Raw genomic sequence first — 15,628 nt, forward strand, 5'->3', positions numbered from 1 at the left:
GGGTTCAAGTCTCCTGATTTTGCAAAGAAAGACGAGATGAAAAGAGAGGAAGTGCCTTGCCTGAGATCATCCAGCCTTTTAGTAGCAGAATAGATCTGAACCTCAGCTTTCCCAGACCCTCTCCTCTCTCCTCTATGGCTCCAGTTTGGCAAAGAGATGAATTGTAGCAGGTACATGGCATGTACACCTGTGAGGTGGACCCATACATAAGATGGAGCTCTCCCGGTGAAAGCTGACTTCTGTTAGGAGATGGAGGAAGCATAGAACAATTTTTAAAGGAAAATACAAGGACAGCTGCCACCTTTTCCTTGCTCCCACTCATAGCTGATGGTTCTTCTTTGTTACTTAACCCTTCAGCAGACTTAGAAACAGTTACTGCTAGAGGAAAAACTGAGCTCGAACTGTTGAAATTTGAGAAAGTCTCCAAGAATCAGACTATTTATCCAAGCTGTGCAAGCCAGCAGAAGGTGAAAAAGAAGCTGCTAAAAGATGACCAGTCTATGGTGTAGACCAGATGCTGGTACACGACAGCCTGCAGGACAAACCACCTGTTCTTGCAAATAAAGCTTTGCTGGAACTCAGCCACACCCATCATTTACATGGTGTTTCTGGCCACTTCATACTACTGACTTTCAAACAGAGTGGAGTAGTTGCAACCTGTAATCCTAAAAATCTCCTAGATTCTCTTAAAATACTTCGTAACTTGCTGACCCGTGGTATAGATAGCTTAGGGAAAATATTGTTTTGGACAGCATATATTTACATCCAAGTCTAAAGTCACTGAAGGTTAATCCATTTCCACACTAGTTAAACATAAGCACCCAAGCATTTACAAAGCTGCCTTGGCCTTTGAATTAGCAGGGTTCTCTCTCTTGGCATCACTCTGCTCTCCAGTGTTCATTGGCTGATGTGTTTCACTTTGAAATAAGCAAATCAGATAAGGGATGTCAGCAATCTTTTCCTAGTCAGTTTTTGCGTATATTAAAGCAGTGCTGTTATAGAAGTCTCCTTTAGCTCTGAAAAATAATTCTTATCATCTATGGCAATTTAGTATAAAGAACCCACCTGAAAGTCTCTATGTTTAAATCCCTAACACCAACATCAGTATAAGTCAACAATAAAAAAACCAATGCAATGTCTTTAAAACAATCCAGTTTTAAAAAGTATATGTAGATTAGTTAATTTATGGGTGCTGTACACCAGTGCTATCCAAGAGAACTTTATATGATGATGGCAGTGTTCTCTATCTGTCCTATCCAATATGGTAACCACAAGCTATGTCTGGCTACTGAGTACTTAAGATGTGGCTGGTGCAACTGAGGAGCTGAATTTTTAACTTTAGTTAATTTTAGTTTTAAATTAAATAGCTCATGACGCTAGTGGTTACCATATGTGCCAGCTCAGCTCTGGACCACCCCTCCTCGAGCCCTATTCCAGGCATAGGGAAACACACAGTAAGACCCAATGTCTTCTCTCTAAGAACTTAGAAGCTATGTGGGGAGACAAACCACATAGCCACAAAGAGTTAAACAGTGACAGATGGCGAGAGCTAAAGGAATGAAGAAATTGCATCTTAGAATCCAGTTCTACAGGGTAAGACCTTTGCCCTTTTGCTGTAGTGGGTACAAAACAATCTGCTTGAGAAACAGTGCCTGCCCCGACTGATTTCATAATCCCTGTTGCAGCTGATTTAAAGGAGATGCTGCCTATCTACAGCATGTGCCTCATGTAACTACGTGGAGAGGGATCACTGTCTCTAACAAATGCTTACTGCAGTGTCTCCTCAAGGCAGAGCACTGAAGAATGTGCTAATCAGAAACTGAGCAGGTTTAAACTATATCCGATTCCTTTGTCTCCCACCTTTTTTCCCTCACTTTTCTTCACAGTCTGAAGGAAAAAGGAAATATGATCCAAGCCAGAAACTGCCGATGTTTTGTTCCTTTAGTCACTTTGCAGAGCTTCTTTGTCCATAAGTACTTTCAGGGCAATTCTTACTCCTCACCTGCTTTTCAAACTTCCCCTCTAAATTTCTAGGCCAACTCGTTGCTGAGAACAAGACTTCCTACTTTTTTCAAATGGTTAAAGAGGGAGGAAGAATGGGGAAGGAAGGGAGGAAGGAGAGGAAGAAAGAAGGAAAAGGGAAATAGTAACGGCACAAATTAAAAACAGCAATGAGCGAACAACAATTGGGTTCTGTTCTCAGCTACACTGTTTTTCAGTTGGGACTGGAATACACTTTTGTAGCCTCCATAGCTATAAGGAAATGAACAAAGTGTTTTCAGCTCATTGGTGACTTTTCTTAGTGCCATGTACGGCCAATTGTATAGGGATTAAGTTCTACTATCTTTACTTTTGTTCTTTTGTGACAAAACAGATCAAATAAAAAATGTTTTCCATGTAACCTAGTGGTTAATGTGAATCCACATATATCCTTAATTTTTAATTAAATTGAACTTTTTGGACACTCCCCCGCCACTTACCCCATTATGTTGAGGTTATACAACATAAAGAAATACATCTTTTAAAAATGATAAAAGCATGACAAATTGAGTATTAACAATATTCTTATCTTGCTGACACTTCAACCTCTTAACTATAATTTTGTATATAAACATTCTGAAGTACTTCCAATTCCTGTTGCTGAAGTAGATATACTACATGAAACCACAGTCCAGTCCCCAAACACATACCAACATCTACCAAACATAAAATTGCTCTGACTTCAGAAAGGAAGAAAGCGTACAAAATACCACAGCACCCTCATTCTTCCATCTCTTAGCCATGTGAGGCCTCATCTTATGTTTCCAATACTAGGACTCCATGAAAGTACGATTGTAGCTTTTAAAGTTTTTCAACTTTAAAAACTGTAAGTCCATGGTAGATGAAGATGGATGAGTAGAGCTGAATAATAAAAGAGGTTTCTGTTCGCAAGAAAGACGGAAACCAATGGCCTAGCTTCAGAGTTCGGAGGATCTATATGGCATCCAGGAGCATGACTTGTTCTACTGAGGGTAGGCAGGGATAAGTGAGATTTTAGAAGACCTCTGATAGAAAACAACCCAAGGCTAAGCCATTTCCTTCCCACCTTATCCTCATGAACAATTCAGTGTGAAATAGACAAGGACCAGGAAAAGATCTTATTATACAGGATTATCTGCTGGCCAGAACTCAGTGCAATCAGACCAACAGAGCCCTGTTTCTAGAAGCCACTCTGAGCACCTGGAATGGCTTTACTAAACAGAACCTCTCTTTGTAATAGGATTTTACCCGGTTGCATGTTTGAGACTAGCAATTTGGAAAGAAAAGACTTTCCTTAGAAAAGCATCTTAAATATAAATATCCCAATGCAAAAATCTGAGGAACAAGCCTAAACTATTGGAAGAGACAGTTATGCCTCAATGAAACTACTGTAATTTAGTTTGAAAAGCACATTGCTGAGGTACTGCTTTCACAGAAGCGTAGGATCGGGCTTTGTTTGATTTGGCACTTCCATTATTTTTACGAAGTAGGATATTGTTTTAAGGACACAGGCATAGTAGTTTATAAGGTTACTATGGTCATAAGAACATCTAAGATCATTATATTAAATTGCTTTCTGCTGCTGGACCAGTTTTTACTCTACCACTTGCTGTGTTCTCAAGAATTTTAAAAACCAGACTGCAAAAGAGAGTTTTAAAATGTAGCTGATCATAATCTAATCTATAAAAGCAACTACTAAAGGAATGGAGTTGCTTTTGTAATAAAGTGAATAATGAGAGGACAGTTCCAGATATTTAATTATCTACCAGGATGTTCACATTGTTTTCTACTAATTGGGTAAATCTGCAACAGAACAAATATCCTGACTAGCCACTTACAGGGCAGTTTAATGCAATTCTGATCCTAGACTGGATCCTACGCTAGAGAAAAAAAAGTATATTATCTACCAAGGGCCTTATTGCGTCAACATACAATATTGGCAAATGAAAGGCAAAGGATTGTAACCCTGCTAAATTTATTAAGGTTGAAAACTGTAGTATGTTTTCTGCAGAGAATAGTCTTATTGTCAGGAAATACATGCTAAAGTATCAGGGGATAAAAGACCATAAAATAATTAAGAAAAAATATTTTTTCCATGTATGTATGTGTATATATGTACATAATTATGTATTATATATTACATGTTATATAATGTATAATAAGCTATTCTATAATGCATATTTTATAATATAAAATCTGTGTGTGTGCGTGTGTGTGTTTTTTTTTTTGAGATGAAGTCTCACTCTGTGGCCCAGCTGGAGTGCATGGCATGATCTTGGCTCACTGCAACCTCTGCCTCCAAGGTTTAAGTGATTCTCCTGCCCCAGCCTCCTGAAGAGCTGGTACTATAGGCATGTGCCACCACACCTGGCTAATCATTGTATTTTTAGTAGATACGGAGTTTCGGCATGCTGGCCAGGCTAGTCTCAAACTCCTGACCTCAGGTGATCTGTGTGCCTCAGCCTCCCAAAGTGCTGGGATTACAGGCATGAGCCACCGCACCTGGCCCTATAGGTGTATTTTTTATGTAGAGAGAGCAAACGATAAAGCAAAAGAGCAACATGTTAATAATAGGTAAACGTTGGCACAGGTATATAGGTATTCTTTGTACTGTTGTTGCAACTTTTCAAAAGTTTGGAAATATGTACAAATAAGATTTTTTTTTTAATTAAAAAGAAGGGGGCAATTGAAGCTTTCCCCAGACAGGCTTCCAGTAAATAGTTGTCTTATTCAAGTTTATGCAGGATTAGACTGCTAAGACCCAACTAGGATGTTTGCCTCTGTCCGACTTTCACTTGACTTTTGACCATTTACATCATAGGTGTCCAATCTTTTGGCTTCCCTGAGCCACAGTGAAAGAAGAATAGTCTTGGGCCACATAAAATACACCAACAATAGCTGATAAGCTTTAAAAAAAAATGCTGGGGGAGGTGGCTCATGCCTGTAATCCCAGCACTTTGGGAGGCCAAGGCAGGCAGATCACCTGAGGTTGGGAGTTCGAGACCAGTCTGACCAACACGCAGAAACTCCATCTCTACTAAAAATACAAAATTAGCTGGGCATGATAGCACATGCCTGTCATCCCAGCTACTCGGGAGGCTGAGACAGAAGAATTGCTTGAACCTGGGAGGCGGAGGTTGCAGTGAGTCAAGATCGTGCCATTGCACTCCAGCCTGGGCAACAAGAGCTAAATTCTGTCAAAAAACAAAACAAACAAACAAAAAAACCCTCATAATGTTTTCAGAAAGTTTATGAATCTGTGTCGGGCCACATTCAAAGCTAAAACTTAAAGCTGTCCTGGGTCAGGGGTTGGACAAACTTAATTTACACAAATCAACAAGGGGAAGCAAAATGAGTTGCAAGACTTTAACTTTTCCTAAATTTTTCGTTATAGAAGTAGCATGTACTTAGTACAGACAACTTGGGGAAAGTACAGAAAACTAATAAAGAAAAAAGAAAACCATGCATAAATCCCACCACACTGGGGAAAAAGAAATGTCACTTTAGCATATTTCCATTCAGTCTTATTCTCAAGTTTTATGAGAGCTGGGATTATATTCTATAAAGTATGTGGTTTGGTGTTTGTTTTTTTCCTTTAACCTAGTATAAACACTTTCCTGGCTAAAATCAAAAACTTCATAAAATCTTGAATGTCAACATAATATTCCATTCTATGAATACACCATAATTTACTTAGTTATTTCCCTAAAACTGTCCTTCTGTTGTTTTCAATTTCTGTGAGACATGATGTTGGTTTAAAAGTTTAAGATCTTTGGCCGGGCGCGGTGGGTCAAGCCTGTAATCCCAGCACTTTGGGAGGCCGAGACGGGCGGATCACGAGGTCAGGACATCGAGACCATCCTGGCTAACACGGTGAAACCCCGTCTCTACTAAAAAATACAAAAAACTAGCCGGGCGAGGTGGCTGGCGCTTGTAGTCCCAGCTACTCGGGAGGCTGAGGCAGGAGAATAGCGTAAACCCGGGAGGCGGAGCTTGCAGTGAGCTGAGATCCGGCCACTGCACTCCAGTCTGGACGACGGAGTCCCGCTCCGTCTCAAAAAAAAAAAAAAAAAAAAAAAAAGTTTAAGATCTTTGTGCTTATAACTTTGTTTCAATATTTCTGATTATACCTTTATGATAGAGTCACAAGAATGGAATTGCCATGCCAAATGGTATCAATATTTGTAAGACTACAAAAAGCCAAACTGCTGTTTAGAAAAGTAGATACACCCCTTTCTCTTTGAGGGGAGAGGACACACCTGAATGGGGTTATCAAAACTGGGCTGAAGTTTCATTTAGGATTTAAAGAAAGGGAATTTACTGCACAGTCTGAAAACTGCAGTCTTCAGATCAAACTGAGCTCTGGGACAAGTTCTGTAAGCTATTTTTTTGCCCTCAAAAGAGGAAAGGCCAAAATATTCCAGCCCATATGCAACACAAGCTGACTACCAGGAAAGTAACACTGAGCCTCAGATGATGACTGACCTATTATGCTTCTGGGGTCTACAATCCAAAAGACCATCCTACCCTCCTGACAGACATGGCATCCTAAAAAGTTAAGTGGGGAAAATATATATGTGAGGAAATTGTTAGGAATCTAAAAGCAAGGTTCTGACTGAAGAAGGCAAACTTATGACAAGTCGGGTTTTGTCCCCTTTACTTGCTTCACAGCCTAATCGTATAGAAAAAGCAAGTGCTCCAACAGTCAGGAGTCTCGTCCCATCTGTCCTCAAAAACAACTAGCCTCTTGTTTGGATCAATGTTGCCAAACCTCTCTGAACTCAAATTCCTCATTTGTTAAATGACAAGGTCAAACAAAGTCCCTAGGGGTCACCCAGGTCTTTGATTCTGCAACATTCTTCTGTTTTAAAGGTACCAGGGGAAAAGGAGGAAGAGAGATTACTCTCTCTGAATGTATTACTTCTAATAAGACAGTCAATCTCTTTTTCTATAACACGACTGGATCAAGTAGTGTTTGGTCTACGAAAGAGATTCCACAAACTATGCATTCCCATTCCTTCAGAAAACAGGGACCAGGGAAAAAGCAGCAGAGAGATCTGTGAGCAAGGAGAAAAGAGAGAAGGCTCACCATGGCCATTGCAGTAGTAGATCCATTTCTCCCGGTTCTGGGTTGGAGTCATGGCTTTCTTCAGCCCTGCTTTTTCCACAATGGCACTGGGATCCTGCCGGGGCCCCTTTTTCAGAGTCCTCGAGCTTTTCCGGATACTGCACACCACAATCACCACAAGCACCAGCAGCAGGAAAAGCACAATCATCCAGGGCAAATGCTCATTGATGTCAAAATGCTTGTGTAGGTTCTGTCTAGGATGTCCCCTCTTGGGGCCCTTGATGGGCGTGCTGGACTTCTCGCCCCCAGTGGCCTCCATGGACGGCAGCAGCTTCAGGATGTGTCTGTGGTGGGGGCCTTGCTGGTGGTTGACTACCTGAAGGTTTGGGAGGGTCTTGTTCACGTCTTCCTTCCCCCTTGCTGAGCTTGTGTTGTCAGGGACTGTCCCTTCCTGGATGCTACTCAGTACCTTTGGTCTAACAGAGGCAGAAGAGTTGGATTCTGTTGAGTTCATGCCTAGAAAAAAGAGTAAGGAGGGGGGAAGAGCTTTTCCATATTTGGGGATCTATACATTCCCTCCTTTCCCAGGTCATCTCCAAGCTAGGCCAGATAATCAAAGATGAGATGACCTTTGGGGCTTAAGAATAAATTATGTTGCACATTTTCATAAAGACCCTATGTGGAAGGCAAAAATGGAACTGAACCACTAAACTCACTTTCTTACACCAAAACCAAGGGCATCCTTAAGGATCCAACAGCTAAGCTTGACAGCAGCTTCTCCTGTACTTCATATACTGAGCAGGCACATACATGTGCAGAGATCTAATCAATTCCTATTTTCAGTTTTCAGAGAACCAGTTCAAATTTAATTCTTTTGTCCATCCTCCTTCTCCCACCTTTTGACTATTTTATGATGCAGTGGTAAAACTGAGACTATGACTAAGATAAAGAAAAGAAATCAAATGCAAATTTGACTAGTGAAAGACTTGGTGGGACAGGTCAGTGATTAAGAGCATCTGTTAACAAGAAATTAAACAAAATTTGGGCTGGCAGCTTAGCGGACTTCTCTCAGAGAAGTCTCCACAAGTAATCTTCATTAAGAAGTATGAGAGATGGGAATCTTGAGTCCCAAGAGACGGGACTTAGCCTAAGAAAAGCTGGAGTGGCCATCTGAGCTCTTGGAGGCTGTTTCTTCATTTCAATTGGCAGTTGTAAGATGGCTCTCTCCACAGGGTTATCATGAAGGCTAAGTGTAATCATGCATGAGAGGACACTAGGAGGAACAACTCAAGTGGGTCATCATCTCATGAAAATTACATTCAATCAAAAAGGATTTGAAAATAAAGCATAAATTTTATATTCTGCTGGAGGTTCTGATGGAAAACTTGAATAATTGATACAAGGAGTAAAGTTAAAATCATTGGGAAAAAATAAAGTTATTATTTTCCAGACATGAGTGCTAGTTACCTTCAATCCGATACAAATTTGCCTATTTCCTGATGCTTCTAACTTTCCTACCCATTCTTTGCCCCACCTGGATTCAAAATTCATCCCTCGCTTCCAGATGTAATGGTATTTTCTCCCTTTCTCCCTCTTTCTCTGCTCCTGCCTGTGTCTGCCTGGGACTGACTCCATGTTGGAAAACTTTTAATCTGGAAGGAACCTGAAACATCTGAATCATTCATTTGTTTGACAACTTTGAAACCGAGGCCTGAAGAGGTTAAGTGACTTACATAAGGTCACACACTGTCCTTGTTTCTCTTGGTTCATATTTTATAGCTTGATGTGACCTAGTTTTTAGATATTTGATCTCCCCTAATAGAAAACTTCTGAGTCTACATGTTTCTACTAAGTCCAAAGAAGCCAGATTTAATTAGCCACCATTTGAAGGCCTCTTCTCCAAGGGGTGACTTTGGAATACACAAAGTGGAGAAAACATCTTTGGTATAAGCCCACTCTTGGTACCGCCACTGGGCTCAAAGCCTTCCTCAAATAAATAATTCATGAGGTTAAGTTACCTTTGGGAACATAAGTGGAGGAAGGGACTTCATGGGAATCCATGTGCTCTGGGCGTGAAAAGATGGCTGTGCCAGGGGAAGGTGAAGTGGAGCTGGAGAAGGACGGAAGTGTGCCACAGACGTTGTCTGCCTCCTTGGTCCCCGGCTTGATCACCACCAGGTTCTGACTCAGACAGTCTGTGTATGCTTTGCATTTCATCACACTAGAAGGCACATCTGAGAAGGTACCCCGAGCACACTGCTTACACCGCACATCCTCAGTCTCTGTCCCTTTCTTCCGCACACCCCAACCCACAGGACACACCGTATGGGGGGCACAGGTTGCGTTAGACTGGAACATGCCAGGTGGGCAAGTGCATTCTCGGTCAGTCAAGGCAGCACAAGGTAATTTCTCAATCATTGGCCATGGGCATGGCTGACTACAGTCATGGCATTTCTCTATGCCATTCTCATGCCTGGTAAAGGTCCCCACAGGGCAACTGCTGCAGACACGCAGGCTTGTGTTGGTACAATGCTCAGAGACATAGGTTCCTGCTGGACACTTGTCACAGGTTAGCACCTGGCCGGTGGCACGGTCAACATGGCGGTATGTGCCAATGAGATTCGAGGCCTTCTGTTCTGGCTGAGCTGTGGTGGTGCTAAGGAATCCAAGCTGAAAGAAACAGAAGGGAAGGGAAAGGAACAAAAACCAGGAAGATGTTACATAGGAGCAGGGGAGAAAAAGGGTCAACAATTCCAGCACCACCATCATCATTCCTGTTAAAGATCCGACCAGGACTGCATCCTCTTGACAGCGTGCTGCAACACAGTAGAACTACAGAAACGAAGACGTGGATCCCATCCTACAGCTTGATCTACTGGCTGTGACACTTTGGTTTCATTGCCTGACCTTTGCCTCAGCTTCCTTTTTTTCCATTTGTAAAATGAAACTGACAATGCATCTCAAATTGATTATAAAAATCAGTTGAGAATATGGATGTGAAAACACTTCGTAGCTGAGATTTAAAATGTTATATACGGCTGGGCGCAGTGGCTCACAATCCCAGCATTTTGGAAGGCCAAGGCACGCGGATCACCTGAGGTCACGAGTTCGAGACCAGCCTGGCTGACATGGTGAAACCCCGTCTCTACTAAAAATACGAAATTAACCTGGCGTGGTGGCACATGCCTGTAATCCCAACTACTCGGGAGGCTGAGGCATGAGAATCGCTTGAACCTGGGAGGCGGAGGTTGCAATGAGCCGAGATCTCGCCATTGCACTCCAGCCTGGGTGACAAGAGACTCTGTCTCAAAAAAAAAAAAAAAAAAAAGTTATATACTAGACAAAATCCAAATGCAATAGGAAAATAACTTGCTAAATAGTTCTCTTCCTCTCCCCAACCCCATTGTTAAGCTGCCATTTCATGGTGGGAGAATAGGGCAGCTGAGAACCAGGAAGGCATGCATTCAAGCTGCCACTTCCACAGCACCAGATTGCCTGCTTGGCATTACCTGACAGTCGCGGCATGATTTTTTCATACAGTTTGCCTATGTGAAGCTAAACTTTTATTTATTTGTCAAAACAGAGGTGGGCCTTTGGCATTTCTGTAATGTGCTTTAAACAATAGAGTTGATGCTTTTAGATTCACATTCACACTCTGTTTGTTCAGCCTTCGAAGACCATAGCTACGAAAGCATGGGCCTGCAGCCACCCAGGAGAGGAAGCACAAAGCTAGACCCAGCAAGAGGGAGTCAACAGGCGCTTAGGGGAAAGGAAATTATATTTGTGGGACTAAATCCTGAGGTCCTTCTGAGAAGACAGTGGGGGAGAATAAGAATATTAAGAGAAAGTTTTTCTGCATTAATCAATATTGAGAAGTTCCAACAGTTTTCACTATCCTTTATGAAATGCACAAAGTTTATGTGTCAGGCCAATAATGGCTGCCTCAAACTACCAGCTACCCAGCAGGGCAAATTCCCTCTAAGTTGGCTGCTATAGCAGTGACTAAGAGAATATATCAAAACATTTTTTCATAGTGATCAGTTTCTGTCTTTTTAGCACCTTGACACTTAATTCAAGGTTCAATTCTCTCCCACCCCAAAATTTAACTATTTGAATCAAAAGTATTTCCCTGAAGTCCCTTCCCCTATCCCAGAGCTGCCCATCTAGTTAAATGACAATATTGAAAACTAATTTTCAGCTTATGACGGTATATTCATTTTTTCTGTCGAGACCCTCCCCCCCCCACCAAAAAAAAAAAAAAAAGGGACAGTTGTTGATTCTCTTGTGAAGAAGCTTAACCTCATCTTAGAGCCTGGAAAAAATCTCCTGCTTGATGATAAAATCTGTAATGTCTTCCCTTTTCCCTTCTGACTTTACCTTTTGTTTTCTTGTTCCTTCTATTTGCAAAATAAGCCCCAGCCACCTTTTTCCGAGCACAGCAGATGCACTGGATAAAAGGAACCATCCTGCGGAGCCCAAGTTACATTTGTCAAGAATACCAGCCGGGCACAGTGGCTCACGCCTGTAATCCCAGCACTTTGGGAGGCCAAGGTGGGCAGATCATTTGAGGACAGGAGTTCGAGACCAGCCTGATCAACATGGTGAAACCCTGTGTCTACTAAAAATGCAAACATTAGCCAGATATGGTGGCGCATTCCTATAATCCCAGCTACTCAGGAGGCTGAGGAGGGATAATTGCTTGAGTCTGGGAGGCAGAGGTTGCAGTGAGCCGAGACTCCGCCACATTACTCCACCCTGGGCGACAGACTCAGACTCCATCTCAAAAAAAAAAAAAAAGAAGAAGAAGAAGAAGAAAAGAATACCAACGACGGGATTAGACCCTATCTCCCCACTAAAGACCCAACCCAAGAGGTTGCAAAAGTGGCTCTGCTCTGTACTTCCTGGCGTGTCTACATGCAAAAGCAGTTTTAGATAGCTGCGGTGTTCTGAAAGTTTGAAAGCTGTATTAGTAACCCAAATGGCAGCTTATTACTCTTCAATTAATGAAAGAAGAGAACTGAACCCAAGATCTGGGCAGGGAGTGGTGGTCCACGCTGAATATCAGTCTGCTGCGCTGTGCGATCTAAGTCAGCCTCCCTACCTGTGTGGGAGGATGGGCGGTCAGACACACCCACACACACTCACCAGGGTGGCTCTGCAGAACAAGCACAGGAGGTCATGAATAGCAAGCATGTGTGGATTTGGGTATGGAGTTGGGGTAGGCTTCCTACAGCTTTTTATATTTCCCCCCAGATATGCACTTCTAAATCTAAAGTAAGGAACCCTGATTACTGAGTTACCAAAGAGGTTTTCCCAGCTATACATAAAACCCACCTCCAAACGCCACAGCCTCCACACTCTTTCTCAGACTTTAAGTGGATTTTAGAGCTCTTTGTTCATTTGGAATAATAGATCAAGTTTCTAATTAAAGCAAAACTCGGCCCTGTTTAAACTGTATCATACTGAGTAACCCACTTTAGACAATGTGTCTCTAAAAAAGAACCTTTAAATTACCTCACACAACAAGAGACAATTCCAGTTCCCACAAGCAGAGCCCACAAACAATGATCCTTCCGCAGTCGCATGTGGGCTGAACACTAGAAATGAGATATGGCAAAAACTAGACACTATGAGTTCATTGGACAAATGCTTACTGACGATCTAATAGGTGTGTGCAAGACATCATGCCATGGGCTGAGGATAGAACCTTGAGAACTCTATTCCAGCCCTTATGAAGTTCACATTCTAGGCTGGGATGAATAGAAAAAGAATATACTCAATTCTCAACTCCTGACCTCAAGAAAAAGTAATTACTCGATTAGAATTGAGATCACTGCTGAGAAAGAGAAGTATAGAATCCTATGACAGGGAATTTAACAGGTGCTTCCTAGCTCAGGGAAGTTAGAGAAACATTTTGATATAGCTCTTAAGGATGGAGAGGCAGAAATTAACTCCAGGTCAGAAGCAGTGAAAGGGGGTTAGACAGAGGGAGCACCAGAGCAAAAGTGTGAAGCAGAAGGAAGCTCAGTACAGGAACTAAAAATCTTGTGGCTCTATCTCAAGACGGAACAGAGGGGCCACAGTTATATCTGAAGAGCCTCCACGTGCTGATCTTAATTCAAAATGCAATGAGAAGTCATTAAATGTTTACATGATAGGTGGGGGGAGGAGGCATATAATTGCACCTGTGAATAAAAAAGTTGTCTGCTCCAGAGCAGAGGGTGAAAGGGGTATATGGGAGAGTAGACGAGAAAACTCAGTTAGAGGGTGAAAACCAACATGGAAGGTGGTGGTGACTCGGACTAGGGTGGTGGGTGTGGAAATGGAGAGAAGGTGACAGATTTGAGGGCTCAGGTTAGCTGAAGTTGGTGAACGATTACTTATGGAAGGGGAAAGAGGAAGAAATCAGTGGTTTTCAAACAGGACTTAAGCGAGCACTGGACAGAACACAGCTCTCAGGATGTCCCTTAGACCAGGGAGCAGGGGAGGTAAGCTCCAAGCCCCCCATCTCTGCCTAAACCAAGCATCTCCACTTTATCAATTTGCTAATGCGGCTTTCCAAGTAAGAATTTATTTGCAAGGGGTTTATTCCTGAAACAACTGAAAATCACTGAACTAGAGGGACCCCGAAGGCCTCTTCCAATTCTGAAGTAAACAGTTAACCCAATCTGTGCTGCAAAGCTGGAGGGACCACTCCATGGGCGCTTTTGCCTGAGCGAAACCCTGCTGAGAGGAAGACTTGGCAATATCGCTTTCTCTTTATAGAGACTCAGATGGCACCTGAGAAAAGCCATTTTCCTAAGGCCTTTTAGTCAACTTATGATCTAAAACTAGGGCTTTTCCCACTAGCCTGGTGGCAACCCTCTGATTTCTAAGAAAATTAAAACACTGTAGAAATTATTCCCAATGATGATCTGGGAGTGAAGCAATGGGAAATGGGGATGAGGTGGACCCCATTCAAAAGTGGCATTTAAGAATGTTTTCCATATAATATGACAACAAGTTGAGACGCCACCCAAAGCTAATGCTAGGAAAACACCTGAATTAGGGGACGCAGTCATTGAAAAGTACAAGAGAGTGGGAGCCAAAAGATCTGAGGCTGAGTCCTACCTGGTCAAGATCCTTAATTCCTTCATTTGTACAGAGTTGGATAAACTAGATCGGAGGCTCACCAAAGCCTCGGGTCTCAAAGGCAGCATCAAAATTACCTGGAAAGCTTTTAAAAAAAAAATCACATCCCAGCCCCATCATCTGAGATCACTGTGGGTCTGCAATGGGGCCAGGAATTTATTTGGTTGTAGCTTTGGTTCATTTTCTTTTTAAGCTTTCCAAGTGATTCTGATGCCCATCCAAGTTGTGGACACCCTGAACTAAGGGCTCTAATCTCTGGTTCTGAGACACATTTTGGAGACAGCCCAATCGCACTCTCCGTACCACTCTCTCAGCCTCTTAACCAATCTGGCACTTTTAATTGTTTTAATATTGCCCTGTATTAATTAATATTTTTATGATGAAAATAAACATTCATGTAATAATTCTAATAATTAGGAACTAAAAAGTAAAACATTTAAGTCTCTGCTCAAATGCACTCATTTCCAGAGAGACTCTGTTAATTTTGGTGCACATCTTTCCAGACCCTTTTCTGAGCATTTACACATAATACATACGTACATGCATGCATACCTTAAATTGGCTGTTCCCATTGATTTTTGTTTTGTTTTGCCTTACACATTCAAGGGGACTGTGGATACATAGTGTTCTGTGATTTGCTTTTGTTCATCTTCTAACACTGCATCACTAAAATTTGCAAGTTGGACTAGGTTGTATTCACCTCTAACCCTCTAAGTGTTTACAATTACTTCTGTCAAGTTCCACCTTCCCCGTAAAGCCTTTAAAATTATTCCTAGACACCCAGATTCCAAGCAGATGAGTGAACTCTTCATCACATTTCCTGTTTCTGTTCATCTTATTGGTGCCTAATTATATATTGTCTTGTGATGTTTGCTGATGGCCACTTAAGTGTATATACTTATCTTCCCATAATGATTACAAGCAGCTCAAGGCCAGGAACGACCACATAGATTGCATTTCCCCCCTTGCACCACTACCTCAATAATGAAGATCATGGGAATAAGAAGCAAAGCATTCTCCAAGCCAGGGGTCAGCAAACTAAATCCCACATGCCAATTGTTCCTATAAACACGTTTATTGGAATTCAGCCATTTATGTGGGTATTGACTGTGGCTGCTTTCATGCTACAGTGGCAGAGTTGGATAGTTCCAAAAGATACCTTATGTCCTGCAAACTTAAAATATTAGCCAGCCCTTTACAGAATACACTATATATACTATATGCTGGATAATATACTATCCAGCCCTTTATGGAGAAAGTCTGTCAACACCTGCACAGGGCAGTCAAAAGAAATGTCAAAAAATACAGAGAGCAGAAGCTCACTCACAGAAATCGTCAGACCTCTGAGAGTTTAGCAATGAGTACTGAGATCTTGGCTTCCTTTCTTGACACCCACTCCAACTCACACAC

At 42.0% G+C, this 15,628-nt stretch overlaps 1 protein-coding gene across 1 annotated transcript in view; it reads right to left on the reverse strand.

Annotated features, from left to right (window-relative positions):
• TNFRSF21 (TNF receptor superfamily member 21) overlaps window positions 1–15,628 on the reverse strand; it is a 74,439-nt gene that overhangs the window by 42,178 nt on the left and 16,633 nt on the right. Inside the window, exons 2-3 of the mRNA XM_003897699.3 lie at window positions 9,106–9,757; window positions 7,109–7,603 (exon numbers count right to left, since the gene is read on the reverse strand). Coding sequence (XP_003897748.2) covers window positions 7,109–7,603; window positions 9,106–9,757 — 1,147 coding nt within the window. The remainder of the gene's footprint in view (window positions 1–7,108; window positions 7,604–9,105; window positions 9,758–15,628) is intronic.

Source organism: Papio anubis, chromosome 6 (genome assembly GCF_008728515.1).
Source record: "Papio anubis isolate 15944 chromosome 6, Panubis1.0, whole genome shotgun sequence".
NCBI classification, from domain to species: Eukaryota; Metazoa; Chordata; class Mammalia; order Primates; family Cercopithecidae; genus Papio; species Papio anubis.